The sequence below is a fragment of the Anguilla rostrata genome, chromosome 1, assembly GCF_018555375.3.
Source record: "Anguilla rostrata isolate EN2019 chromosome 1, ASM1855537v3, whole genome shotgun sequence".
In the NCBI taxonomy this organism is placed as follows: domain Eukaryota; kingdom Metazoa; phylum Chordata; class Actinopteri; order Anguilliformes; family Anguillidae; genus Anguilla; species Anguilla rostrata.
Window position 1 is genome coordinate 13,271,937 of NC_057933.1, and position 14,989 is coordinate 13,286,925.

Consider the following 14,989-nt stretch of genomic DNA (forward strand, 5'->3'; position numbering starts at 1 on the left):
CCGTGTCCTGTTTAATAGGACGCACAAGAAAGAGATGGAACAGTAGAGACTGGTTGAGGCTAGAGTGGACAGAGTAATAGAACTCAACCCACTGCCCACTGGCCTGGATTTTATATTCTCTATCGTGACGATAGCAACCTGCGTCAGATGAGAGGCAATTGTGGCTGACACAACTGGAGCCCACAGCTGCAGCCTTGATTGGCACTTCTCAGAACCTCCCACACTACACCGTTAGTGACGTATTACAGCTTTTCCGGTGGACCCGTCCTCACATACTTGTGCTCACCAACTTTCAGGATTATCGCTGCACGGATACTGCAACAAAACTCAGCTGATGTGAACATTTGGGGTTCATCTGGAGGGCACTGTTGAGTGTGCAGTGCTTTAGCCATAAACCAGAGTATCCATACCGCCATTCAATCCACTCTGGTCAAATGACTAACTCTTGAGTAGGCAGGTGGTGACATCAGTCAGTGGTTCAACCTGGATCCTGGCTTTGAGTGATTACTAACATTTCTGTGACGTTGTGGAGAGTTGAGGAGATTGCAGGCCCAATCACGTTCTTTCATTCAGGTCACCTGATCTTATCCAGTCTAGATAGCTCATTAATCCCCTGCCTCTCCAGCATCGCCTGCCGTACAATGCACTCTCAGCCATTTGGGTGATGGGTGAAATGCGTAACCCGCGCCACCTCATGAGGCTCTTCAAGACCCTTAGGCTCTTCAAGACGAATGTAAACGCAAGCTGCTGCCATCACTGTCACGTCATCTGCTCGAACTCCTGCTGATGTGGAGGGGGGCTGGCCGTTTTCTCTGGAACAGTCAAGCTCCAGTTTAAAAACCTCCCCGTGTTTCAGAACCTGTACAAAATCTAAAAAAAGAATGCTGTGAGCTGTTAAAGGTCTCATATATAAACTCCAGTGTAATTATGAATACAGAATTGTAGTCAAGCCAGTAATATCCAGCCCTGTTTGTGAAGCAAGTTGGTGTGCTACAGAGAAGCAGCCGCAAGGACACAAGGATAATTATGGAAATAACCCTGTTTGAGCCAGGTGTGATGACCATCTCCGATTGTCTGCAGGGGGTGAGGGGGACGGAGCACAGCATGTCATGGTCTGGAAAAGGCCAGAGGAAATGTGGAGCAGTGACATGGCGAGTGAGGAAATCCCCCTCCTTTTTTCCCTGAAATGAAACGATCCATTATTTATTCTCTCCGTGTTCCCACAGGTCCTCAAAAAAAACCTTGAAAGTGCTTTATATTGAATATGGAAAATACAAGGCTGGTGCTCAATTTCTGTTGGTTTATGAATTTGGCATTAATCTCTCAGTAGGTATTTCTGCCATGAACAAATAAAAAAAATGAATAGTTGTACTATCCTTTTGGAACTATTTAATTGGTGTGATGTCACCGTTCAGTTTTCCATTGCTCACAGTCTTAGTTGTGAACTGATTGCAGTTCAAAGACATGTATATAACATGGCTAACCACCTTCATTCGTGTCGACAGAGAAAGGTAAGTGGGTTTTGCCTTCAGGGGCGTGATGAAATGTTACCCTGTCTTTCCTTTCTAGTGCCAATCTGTCAAAAGCCGCTTGGGGTGCCTTGGAGAAGAACAACACTCAGATCATGGTGCGCTCGTATGAGCTCGGCGTGCTCTACCTGCCTTCAGCGTTTGTGAGTATTCTCTTTGACTGGGCCTTTAGTGCAGGCAGGTGTGCTCTTCACCTGTCACTCAACACGGTGGGCGTGCACATCTCAGGCTTCTGCTGCCTGAGTGATCACTTAACTTTTTCTCAGATAATAAAAACGGAAGAACGCTTTCATGAGCCGTATCCACGCTCTAGCAGAGTAATTTGTCCTTCTTGAAAAGATGGGTTTTAGTCTGCTCTTCAGAAGTTGCTAAGCAACAGTCTCATCCTCTTTGAATGAAAGGAAAGGTATGGCAAAAATGATACTTTTTGTGTTTTGTCTTCAGCTGCAAACCAAGACCAGTGGAATCCCTGTATTCCTCATAAAAGAGCACACCGCTTCATATTCTCATGCTGATTGGTGTGTAAAATTGCAACCATCATGATACATTGGAGTGATCAAACACTTGAGTGAGATGCAGGCCTATATGGGGGTTTAGCATGTGTCTGAACGAATGTGCGACCCGAAAGCTTTCAGAGCACTCGACAGTCTCACTTCCTGCAGGGCAAAATCAGGTATTTGCTTGAGTGCCACAGAATAGCTGAATGAGCAATGACTGATGTAGTAATGGTTTCTGAACAGATTATCATTGGTGTAATGTCACCAGTGAATGAATGAATTCTGTTATTATCGTTCAGCTTCACTCATAAAAGCCTTTGTACAGTAATTTCCATTCTGCCTGTAGGCTTTGTGTTGTCTGGATTTTTTTTTTTGGCCAGATTTAAAAATTAAGCAGTGGCCAGGGCCAGAAAGGTAGCAGAACTCTTGACAGCATGGAGTGAGCAATTAAAGGTGAAAAGGGGCTTGCTGGAGCAGAGTGTGGCTGTTCGCTGTTCCACTGTCTCAGTGTACAGGGTTCAGGTTCAGAAGGCTGTTGCTTGAACAGTGAACAGGAGCCCTTTCACCTGCTACTGTCTGTGTAATTCAGAGCAGCCGGAGAAGAGTAATGAGGTAGGGCCCTTCTGTGGGAACAGCCCATTAAATGATAAACTGCTAACCTTGCTTTGCTTGACCCTGAAGTACATGCATATTTTAACAATACCCAACAGTGCACATTGTTATCCATGTAAGCAAGCTATCCAATCTACTACTGTTTTCACACAAGTTTTCTAACTCTCGATAGAGGTTGCTAGCCAGCTAACATCTGTCCCTCAAGAAGTGCTTGTAGCAGTCTGTTTTGGAATAAACCAAACTGATATTCATTCCTGTCAGCATTACCTATCCTCAACAGAACATGCTTCACTTCATGCAAGAATGATTCCAAATCAAGCCAGTCAAGTCTATCATTATTGGAATTTATTTCATATTTTAACTAATCTTAAATGGTAATAAAAATCATTACCACTTTATGGAAAAAGGGGAAATATCAATTGTTAAGTCATGTATGAGTGCATTGTGCAATCGTGCATCCTAGATGCGGATGGAGTCTGCATGAGTTTGGAGTTTTGGAGTGAGAATCCAGCACCACACTTCCATGAGAAACTCTGTGCTCATTCTTAGAAGTAGAAGTGGAAAGCACTGGCTGAGGCACCTTTCATAATTAATAATAATTCCTTGCATTTATATGGCACTTTTCTCACCGGCTAGTGACTCAAAGCGCTTCACAGTCATGAAGGGGAAACTCACCTTAACCACCACCAATGTGTAGCACCTACCTGGGTGATGCACGGCAGCCATTTTGCACATAAACGCTCACCGCACATTATCACGCGGAGGTGCAGAGGGAGAGAACAGTTTTTAGCCGATGAAACTGCAGGATGATTAGGTGGCCGGTTTGGCAGGAGCAGGGTACAAGGTGGCACGGCTACTGGCAAATATTGAGTATATATTCACAAATATGAGTGTATACAAACCATGGTAGGAGTACGCTCCACTCCATATAGAGCAACCGGAACCCCTAGCTGAGGTATTGTACAGCCATTTTATTGTCCACTGACTGTAGGCATATATCACTGCATTTGCAATTTGTCAAGTCAGTGTGATATTTATTGGTCGTTTTTCTGTGTGCCATTAATTTATCAAAATTATTTTCCTTATGGGCAAAAATAATTACATGGCTTCTTTTGTGCCCTGTACGTACTGCATTTAGGCTTTACCAACACAAATGTGCTTTTGGGTAAATTCTAATGATATGCAATGTTGTTATGACATTCAACTTACTTTGTGCGTGTGTGTGTGTGTGTGTGTGTTCTGTGTGTGCGTGTGAACTTTTCTCTTCCTTGCAAACCATTTAGATCTGCAAACATATGCAGAATCCACACACACTGTTTAAATCTTAATTCAAAATGCTCGAGCTCATTTACCATTTAAACAGCCAGCGCTTCGGCAAATAAATTGTGTGGTTGATTGATACCTTAATTTGGTTGTTTCATGCTCCATATGCCATTACTGTGCACACCCTGCTGAGTCTATTAATTACCTGCTCCTGCTCACTTCGATCGCATTCTCAGAGAAATGACTACACTTCGGATTGCATTCCTGTCGGTGATGCAAAGGGTTCAGATTGTTCTGGTGTTTTCACTCATTTTTTAAACCTTTTTTTTTGTCGTGCTGTCTCCAGATTTTATATTTGTTTCTTGGTAATACTGTCTGAGTCAAATTATGTTATATTAACTCTTCACACTATTCTCCCTCCAATAAAATGTTTTTATTGTTGTGATGCAGCAACTGTAGAGCAACAATGAGAGCGTATTCCATAACCTTTAATTCAAATTACTTTTTTCTAGTACTTGCTCCTACCAAAATTAACTTACTCCTACAGAAGTGACTCAGTGTGGACTTGCATCCTCAATTAATTGCCGAAATAAGATAAGATAATAAATAAGTGACATTTCTGGTTGAGTTCTGTTAGTCGAACAAGGGCCTGGGCATAAATGGACATTAGCAAAAAAGTAAATTCCTCACAGATAGGAAGTATTTTTTCACACGAATTGTAGTCGTTGCATGGAATAGCTTGCCAGGTCTTGTAGTAGAGGCAGAAACTCTGGGGGTTTTCAAGTCCAGACTTGATATGGTGCTTATCTAGTTTGTAAGTAACCTAAGCACTATGTACACTTCAGTGGTAGGAAAATGGCGAGCATTGTTGGGCTGAGTGGCCTGTTCTCATCGTTATGTTATGTTACATGTACTGTATGTTAAAATGTAATGTGTCTATACACATGAATCCACTTGTCTGGCCACTTGTAAAATTATTCTTGTCTAAACAGATCAGATTTAAAAAACAAATTCAATTTGAACAGAAAGGCCAGCAGTCTAGACAAAGCCTTAATTAAATCAGCCCTGGGATATTTCACTGGAACTTGGATAGTTCTAGAAAATGATTAATTGCAAGCAGTGGGAGTCCTCCTATGGAAGAACTTTTCTGTGTTCTGTAGTGAAAGAAAATGGCCCCTGCTCTTTGTGCTGGAGCCTGTACCACTGTCAGTACCGGAAAGAATGCAGACCAGGGGGGAAGCTGTGAATGTCACGGAATGTCAAGAAGTCTGCATATTTCCGCTCATATGGCGTGAGCACGGTGTGAATTAAGCGCAGGCAGTCATATCCCTGACTCGCAATCATGTTGCCCCCACTTCTTCAGTGGAAACATTTTGCTGTTTATATTCTTGAGAATAAAAACCCATCCACGTTACCTGTAATGTTTTGTCTTCTACACCGAAAAGCCTCATTCATGCTTTTTTCGTGTCTCCCCAGGGCTACTGCGAAATGCGTTCCGTAAGACTGGAAGGCATCTATTTTAATTTCACCTGTGCTTTCGCTTCCCCAGCGGAGGGTCTTTTGTGCACCGGTTGAGCCGTGTTTGTTTTCTGGTTTGTTTGGTGATGTGGAGAGACTCATAAAACAGGGGTTTTTGACCAGAATGATCCCAATCCCTTTGGGGGTCCCCTGTTATCCTCACTTGTGTACTTCACGTATCTCATCTTGACTGTTTGCTGAAACGTGTTGTTTGCCCAATACGATGACTTTCTTCCCCTTTCTCACAAATGAATCTCAATGGAGACCCTCAGCGATCACTCCTCAGTGAAGTACACTTGCCACTTAATTAAATTTAAAGCAGCCCTGTGGGTTTAATTGTCTAACCACCAAATGTGTAGAATCGCAGCCAGCCCCATAATAGACACAAATAGGAAAAAAGGTTTCATCAATTGCTTAGACAGAGAGACCTTGAGGAAGAAGCGGTTCTCTGGACTTGCTGTCAGTTTTTTTTCTGTAATGGACCTTCTTGTTCCTTTTTTTTTCTTTATAGGGCAGACACTTCATTAAAATGAATGGGCCAAGCATTTGTGCACTGCCTAGTTGTCCGTCATCTTGGCATTTCATGATTTTGCCTTGCTTAAATTTGACCTGAAAGCTGGAATGGCCATGGAAAATGAGCATTTTAGAATGTAAAATATTTCACATATTTAAAAAAGATCAAAGATTGATTTCCATTTTTCTTGTTTGTGATTTGTCAAAGTCTGGTGTCTGTGTAGGATTTGAAATGGCTTTCATTCTGTAGGCTTCTCAACAATGCCTGAACCGTGAATTAACTATACATATTCAGAATGAAAACATTTACTTTGATTAGTATGTGACTTTTTCCCCTTGAGCCGTGTTCACAAGAGCATTACATTTTGCATGAAGTTATTTTTTCCAAGTCCCAATTTGTGATGAGCTGAGTCTTTGAAGTAGTGCTGCTTGTTGAATCATAATTGCCGCCCAGTGTTGGACTTATCTTTTCTTTTTGACTCTTGCAGAACATGACCAAGTTCACCATTCAGAAGAACCCATTTCCTGTCACCGGCTCTTCTTCCTCCTTTCCTGTGCCCTTGGATCTCCCACCCCAGCGCTACAGCAGCAAAGGTAAAGGTCAAGTCCGCAAAGCATTTATGCAGAATTCTTGGATTAGGTTGGTCAAACATTGTGAGATCATGTTAAAGGTCTAATTCATTTGTTGTGCTTTCAGTTCGCTAGCTAACCTTCTTATTTCAGCTTGTTGCCACACAGCTCTGGCCATAGGTAGAGGGCCTCCATACCACAGCCTGTAGGTCCACTAGTGGAATGCAACTGGACCAACAGCTGGAATACCTCAAGTCTCCTCAAGTCTGTTGTATGTGCTGATGCTTGTGTTTCAGCAGGTTTTGGAATGGGCTATCAGAGTAAAAGTTGCTTTCAACTGATCCAGGAAGTACTTTTGATTTACTCAATCCAGACCATCTTAAGGGACACAGCCATTCTGATGGAACTTCTTATAGCCCCTGCTTGTAGTTTTGGACCTGAGTCCCTTGAAATGCGCAGGGTGCAGGAAGAACTAAGCAGGTAGGGCTGCAAGTTCCCTCTAGGGCTACACCCGACAGTGACCCTCTGTCTGACTGGGCTGACTAGCTACTCGTTTTCCCCATTCCTGTGTGGACCTCTGGGTGACACATAACAAGTAAGCTGATACAGACCTGAGCCATCACTGGGGAAAGACGCCACCTTGATGTGGCCCCAGTACCTACCTGCATTATTTTTTTTGATTGAGAGCTCAATTAATTAAATCATTCTCGTTGTTAGGTTCATCTTTTCCTGAAATTTTAATGTAATGGGTTGTGGTGTTGTAATTTTTTTTTACACACATTGATAGTGTACGCAACATCAAAGCATTTACAATACAATCCCAATCCTTTGTGAAGACCATTAACTAAATTTGCTCAGGGATCAATCAATGGATGTGGTCTAAATCAGTAAAACCTTGTTCAGAAGCTCCTCTTTTGCACTCTGGAAGATGATTGGACACTACACATTAATTGCACACTAGCCAGTGCTAAAAAAAAAAGATGAAAGGCACTGGTTTGTTGGAGCAGAAATGATGAAGAGGGCAGACGATGCTGTTTGAAATTGCGTATTATTTAAAGATGACTGGTGATGAGTTAAACAGCGTGTAATTGTGGTCTCCTGAATACGGTCACTCGGATGAATCCTAATGAAACCATGGTGTTTTGACGATGCCGATCAGATTTGTAGCATGTACTTAAAGGGTAGCCTGATCCCGCTGAAGAAATAAATGTGTGGCATGTGAACATTGGCATTACACTTTAAGACTGTAGCATGCACATATTGTATCTTTATTATATTGTATCTTTTTATTATTATTATTATTATTATTATTATTATTAATAATAATAAGAAAATGTAATATCTAGCCCTGGCTATCAGGTTAGGCTGCTCTTCGATGCAAACATGGGCTGAAGTGGTGTGACCTCTAATCAGATGGGAAAAGCATCTTTGGAGCAATCAAAATGGGTGATGTCAAGAAATATTTAGCAAGTTTCAAATCTGATGGTGTCTCAGCAGTGTGGAGGGTGGCAGGGATGTGCCGGTTGTGTATGTATCTGTGCTATATATATCCTTATATATGGCTCAGCCTGGCAGTAAATGTGCTGCTCAGACAGTAGCTCTTTTAGAGAGAGCGTTCAATCAGGAGGAGACTGAAAATAAGCACCTGTGAGGCTTGATGATAGCAGTTCACCCAAGGGGTGTGTCTTAAGCTGATGGGAACACTCGAGGTCTTCTGTAGTGGCAAATTTGATCCTAGAGACGGTTTTTTCCCCCCCTTGCTGAATGCAAGACCCAGCTGGCGGCGAGCGGCGCAATTTTGATCAGAGCGTCGTGCCTTTCTCGAGTGCTTCACAATTGACTTTGAAATGAGCACAGCTAAGGACGGACGTCATTCGCCGCGGCTCTGCAGGAACTGGACAGGGTTTCGGCTCTCCCTAGAGTGAGCGTGTGTCCGTTCTCTTTGATCGACACCCCCGTTCGTGCCTTTGCTGACACAGCGACGTGGCGGACGTGGTGGTGTTTTTGAATGTATCGTGAATTGGCACATAACAGGTTTTGGCATGCGGGAGGATTTCTCCACTGGCCGACCGGTGGTCGTCTGAAGAACAGCCGCACATAAAAATTCCAGCACAAATTATCAGCCGTTAAACAGAACGGGCGAAAGCCGCTGAATGAAATGGGCCTGTAGTGGTACTTCAGTGCTGGCAGGCCTCCTCCAGACTCCCCACTCAACACTGCTGATGGAACAGGCAGAGATGTTGTGCAGAATCCAAATGAATTTCGTTTTCTTGGTGTTGCTACTGTTTTTGTTATCATAGTAGTACCATTCTTTTGCCTTATGCTTTCTTTTGGTCAGCAGTTCCCGGCCTATTGGTTTTATTCATAAAAAGGAAAAGCACAATCAGCCAGAAAGCATCGAAAGGAGACTCATACAGTTTAGCAGATCATCGCTTTGAATGTTCTTCCAGATGGTGATGTCACAGATGTAGAATGTGATACTAATTATAGAACCATATTCTAAGCTTTTAGGACACGTGCCAAGAGCTGCAGAATTGGTAAGCGAATAGAAGACCGCAATAGCACCCGAGAGCCATAGCAACCAAGCACTGCTGCTTCTAGAGCCCCTTCCTTCAACATCAGAGTCTTGGCAATATTTGTTTTTGTTTCCCACAAGGCAAAAAAAAAGATTGTTTAAATGCCAAATCGTGACGATACGCACTTTGAGAATAAGCCATGGAAATATTAAATTTTCAGTGTTCTTCTTGTTCATATATGTCCATATTTGTGGGGTGTCCTGACAAAAATGCATGTCAAAATGTCCATAGCAGAAAAGCAGCCTCAACAGAACAAATTGGCCAGGTTTTATTAGGCAAATGGTTTTAGAACAGCCTTAGACCATAAAGTGAACCTTCCAGATGTTTTAATTACAAGTTTTACAGAATACTGGGTATATTCAAGACATGAAAGAAGGTGGAATAAGGAATTAGCTGTTGTTTAAAGATAATTGTATTAACAGTTTGGGAATTGTATTTATTTTGCCATTTGGAACTCCCCTTTAAAGAGTGCTGAGACTGAGCTGATGGTGGTAGTGGGGTAATAACCTCTGTAATCTTTGTGGTGACAGCCTTTAAGACTGTTGTCTCATCGCAGCACACTCCTAGTGCAGTCCATGCCATTGAGCCCATACTTGTCAATGGCCTTTTTAACAAGAGCAGCCAAAAACCGTTCATCCCTCCTCGACAGGAAAACTTAGCATTCCATTTTACAAGCCTGTTCCACTTACTTCTCATTTAAACTTCTCATTTTTGCTTTAAATCTGAGGACGACAGCTTGGGCACACAATACATTACTGTTTAGGAATTTGAATTCTTACAAGAATAATGGAATGGATAAAATATAGGTTTATTGAAGTAATATTTCACTTCAGTAAGCCTGAGTTCATTTGGAACAAAGTACAAAAATAGTTTTTGTACTTGTGAAGTCATGGCCAAGAGACTTCACGGTTGTTGAGGTGTAGTGTATTTATGGACCGTAGTGTGCCATCACCAAAAACGCTTGGACTTGATTTTATTTGATTGCTGAATACAAGAATCATCTCTTGAAAGAAGGAACTGTCTTCCTGAACATTCTTTGTTCCTAATTATATTCACAATAATGCATATTACTGTTTAATTTAATGTCACTGTGAAATGAAAATTAGCTTTATCATTATTTTAGTCATTGTCAGTAACCACACAAACATGTCTAAAAGTACATATTCCAAAAAAGTAATAAAATTCTAATAATTGTGTATTTTTCCCCCACTTCCTGCAGAACTATTTTAATTTAGATTTTACGTCATCGAGTACCAGTGGGTGCGGCGGTGCGTATGTCGATCAAATGTATGTCAGTTTTCCGTTTCTCTCCAATCAACGTCCTTTGACGCAGCAGCACGCGTTCCTCCCCCTCCTCGTTTCATGTGAATGAAATCATCTTCCCACTCTTCAGCCCCCAACACCCCCCAAAGGTTGTTTCCTTCACATATGCATAGCGTAGCTAGGACTCCGCTAACTTATGTTTCACTGTGACTTTGAAGCTGAGCTGAGGTACCAGCAGACGACCTGTGTTGTATTCGTTTTGAAGTTTTCAGCTTTTCAGTTTGCTCATTTTTATTCAGTTAACTCAGTTGATGAGATTCCCAGTTCTCATAATGAAGTGTTGCTGTTCTTTTTCTTTTGGACATTTTTTTCGGTAGTTTATTGATTTGGTAATGTATTTTGGACGCTGTTGATCAGTCCGACTGCCATTTAGTTTGTTTTATTTGTTTTGTTTTGTTTTGTTTATCAACTCACTTCTCCTGGTTACTGGTTACCATGGACACACAGTTTTTATTTTCTGTCTGCAATGATTCTGCAACTCCAGGCCTGAGTACCTAAGCAATAGAGACTGGACCTTTTTTGTTTTGTGGTTTAACAGTTAAGTGTTTACAACAAATACAGGAACTTAATTAACAGAGGTTTGTCAGCCTCCCTTGATGGTTTTCTGTCCAGGAATAGTTGTCTTTTCATAACTTATGTGCTGGTTATTTTTTGTGGGTGTGATTTTTCACTCTTTGAAATATACATGCCAGTGGAAGATTATTTTTATACTTCATTTACATCACTTTCCCCAATGTATTGTTTTTGCATGTTTCATTTTAAGTCATCTGATAGTTTAATTAAGATTTTTGTTGTTGTTTTTCCAGATCAACCTTGGATCTGGAATATTCCATACACTCAAGCTCCAGACACTCATGGGAATGTGTGGGTGCCTTCATGAACTGCTATGGCCACCTCCACATCACAAGGCTGGAGGTATACATGAAGAAGAGGATGATGGGAAGGGTTGTAGATCACAGCCCTACTTATGTCTCCTTTAGTTTGTGTCAGACCAACTTTGGTATTGACTGTGACATTTTGTCCTGACTTCTGGTGCTCATGTATAGATGTAGCTAAACTTTTCTATGACTGTAGCTTTTACTAATTTAGAGCATCCTTTAATTAGTGGCATGTTTACAAAGATAAGTACTTAACCTAAAATACATAAATCTTTGTAATCAGCATCCAAGCCTCTACTGTAGTTGGTTCTCCCCTACTTACATGTCTGTGATGGTTTCATGTGTTGATGTGATTGCCATTTTATATCTACAGAATATTAGTAGAATACTAAAAATAAAGATAGTTTGGTTCATATATAACGGATGAATTTCTCTTCTTTTTTTCACAGCAGCATGTCAAATTATTGTCAATACCAATACTGTATGGGACAGTCTCTGCACAGAGACTGAGTCAATTGGGGACTACAGATACTACTGACTACTTTTTAGGCTGTACTCTGGATTATCCAAGCCCATTTTAAGCTACTGTATATATATTACCACAACCTGATCTGCAGTACTGTGAATGATACACACTTCACTTGAATAGAGCTTTTGCGAACAAAGGATTTTTTTATTGCTTTGTCTGTTGTTTGAGTGCCATTTTTATATCTCTTTTCTTTTTTTATTACATCCACATGAGAAAGAGGTAGTCATTGGAAACCGGGGTTGCTCTAAATTACTGTTTAGTTAATTAACCATTTTCTTTCTTAAACTTGTCTGTGAATATCTGTCAAAGTTTTTTCCCAGAAATATTTGAACACCTTTTCCTAAGGGTAGTATTTTTCCAAAAATTTGACTTTCTAATATAAGTTGCTTATGGGTTATAATTGTAATAGGTGTGAATACTTCAATATTTTAAGATTAAACAAAGGTGGTGAAATGATATAAATAATGTATTTGTCACCCTCAAAAACTGGTGACATTTGCCGAAAGCAGTCCGGGCTGTGACTGATTAAATACAGAAATACTCCAGCTCCATCTGAAAGGTCATCTAAGATCGATCCCCTCGTTGGAGATTCATTGATGCTATTCTTGTTCTGTAACGTGGGAATGTAAACCAAATGTTGGGATCATGCCGTGCATCACTGGTGTAAATGAAGGGTGGAGTTTTTCATGATGTTCATGGGGTTCTTCATATCCCTCTGTTTCTCACACTTTGCCTTTTTGTTAGTGAGACTCCAGGTCTCCAACATTTGAATGATTTTTTTGATTACTTATCTCAGCTGGAATAAGCTGCACAGGGTGCAAATAAATCAGTTTCCTGTTGCTGATGCCTTTACAAATTTAAGTATGTTAAATGAAAGACATGCCATGGCAAGATTATGTAACACGTACATAGTTTCTAAATGATACCATCACAGAAAACGTACGATAAATATGTCGTTTTAAATGTTACACTGAAAAAAACCAAGCTTCTTTGGCTTTTATCTCAGATAGACTGTAGAGCTGAATGTCCGGTCTCTGAAAAAGCTCTGCCATGTTTCGCACTTTAAATACTTTGTATATCAGATCACGTGGAGTCATAACACCTTTGACAACAGTGTCATGTTAAATATAAAAAACAAGAATTTGATCAAGATAACAGACAGAGCAGAAGGGAATTTAGAAGTGTAGGCCATGTAAAATAGCTGTCTTCAGAAAACTAAATGGAAGCAACAAATTCAGCTTGTAGTTATCTCGGGTCATCCCCATGGTCTAGATCCCTTTGTCTCCTGGTTATGATTGGTCTCTAAAGAGAAGTTGCATGATGCAAAAATCCAGGCCACGAAAATACGCATTTCTTGCTATATTCTCGTGACTGATGCGTCAAAGCAGAAACGCAGCTCGCTTGTGTTTAGAAACAGCGAAGGACAGATAATTCAGCATTCACGATGTGTTTGTATGAATTTAGCTTGATTTCGTGCTATAATGCTCATTTTGTTGGATTGAATATCAGTATACACTATGACAAAGTCTATATGTATGAATGATTACAATTAAAATATCCTTCATTGTTCTGGTAGAATTAAGTCCACGTAAAGTAGCCTTAAATGCTTAATAGCATGATAATGAGTACGATAAAGTATTTGAAGAGTATTTTCCTTGTCATACTGTGTAGCCTGCATGCGCAACTAAAATAAAGTGGATGATATAACTGGGCTAGTTAGGGGTCCAAGCAGCGAAGCTGGTGGAACCCTATTGTATCTGTTAGGATTATTCTTATTATTATTATTATTATTTTTCTCCGCTAAAAGTGTCTGAGGCTCAGCACCCATAAGTCCTGGAGCAACCAAATTTGGCAGGTGGGTTCCTATGGGCCCCCACTACTCAGGCACTAAAAAGCACGTAAGTCAGCCAGATGGTGGCGCTATAACAAAGGGTAACGCGTAAAAGCCCATAACGCCCACACCATAAGTTAGATGAACACAAAACTTCATCGACCTATGCATCTGAACGTGCTCTACAACTTTGCCATTGGCCCCACCTATGTCCGCCATATTGTTTGCCTGCCATTTAGACTTTTTAGTTGGGGCGTGGCACTTTTCTCCGCAAAAATGTCTGAGGCTCAGCAACCATAAGTTGTAGACCAACCAAATTTGGTAGGTGGGTTCCTATGGCACCCCACTACCCAGGCACTAAAAATCACCTATGTCGGCCAGATGGTGGCGCTATAACAAAGGATCATAGTTTAAAAGGTCATAACTCCCACACCGTAAGTCAGATCAACACAAAACTTCATCGACTGATGCATCTGAATGTGCTCTACAACTTTCCTATTGGGAGCACCTATGTCCGCCATATGGTTTGCACACCATTTGGACTTTTCCATTAGGTGGGGTGCGGAAAAGCTGGAGCTCCAAATCCAAACGATTACGACATCGAGTAAACTTCTTTACGGCAAGCGACAACCATGGCGACGCTAGTTTTTATCAGTGAAAGCACGGTCTGACACTGCCACCTAGCGTGCATGCTAGGATAGGCGACCAAAAGTTTTTCAGTAAAAGCTTTCTGAGAGGATGAATAATTACTTTTCTTTGGCATGGATCCATTTGAAGACAGTATCGGGTGAGTTCGTTAAGTCTTTAAATCTGTCATTATGCTGAGAAATAGCTAAACCATTTCATTGATAGGTTCCGAGTTTCTGTGCAAACGCGCGAAAACACGCTGGTATAATGAAACAATGACGGTAGCCTAATACATATATGGTCCGCTTCGTTCCGTTGCTACCATAACATAACGACCTACAGCTGCAGTTTCTCGCTGCAATTACTAATATTGAATATAAACAAAAGACGCATTTTACGCTGTAGTCTGCCAATGTCTAAAATAATACGGTCCATTTGAAGACAACATCGGGTGAGTTCGTTTAGTCTTTAAATCCGTCATTGTGCTGAGAAATCGTATTCTCAATTTAATTTCTAAATTGACTGTAAGCTTAGGGTTGTAACTAGGTAGTTGTTCCGTAGGTGACTTAGTCTTAACTCGTCTTAACTATTGCTTGAATGTTCTCATAGACTGCGTTGTTGCTGTTCTTGTTTGTGTTAGCGTTAATCAGTTTAACCTACTGGGTCCAAGTTGAACTATGCGGATGTTTCCTGCACTTGGAACGGTATTTCTCTCTAGGGTTT

The 14,989-nt window shown here is 41.0% G+C and overlaps 1 protein-coding gene across 3 annotated transcripts in view; it reads left to right on the forward strand.

The window, feature by feature from the left end:
• Positions 1–11,699, forward strand: part of tdp1 (tyrosyl-DNA phosphodiesterase 1) — a 29,482-nt gene extending 17,783 nt beyond the window's left edge. For all 3 annotated transcript variants that reach the window (XM_064323055.1, XM_064323064.1, XM_064323045.1), the window contains exons 14-16: positions 1,570–1,672; positions 6,421–6,526; positions 11,208–11,699. In XM_064323055.1, coding sequence (XP_064179125.1) covers positions 1,570–1,672; positions 6,421–6,526; positions 11,208–11,281 — 283 coding nt within the window. In that variant the 3' untranslated portion in view covers positions 11,282–11,699. The remainder of the gene's footprint in view (positions 1–1,569; positions 1,673–6,420; positions 6,527–11,207) is intronic.
• The last annotated feature ends 3,290 nt before the right edge of the window (positions 11,700–14,989 follow it).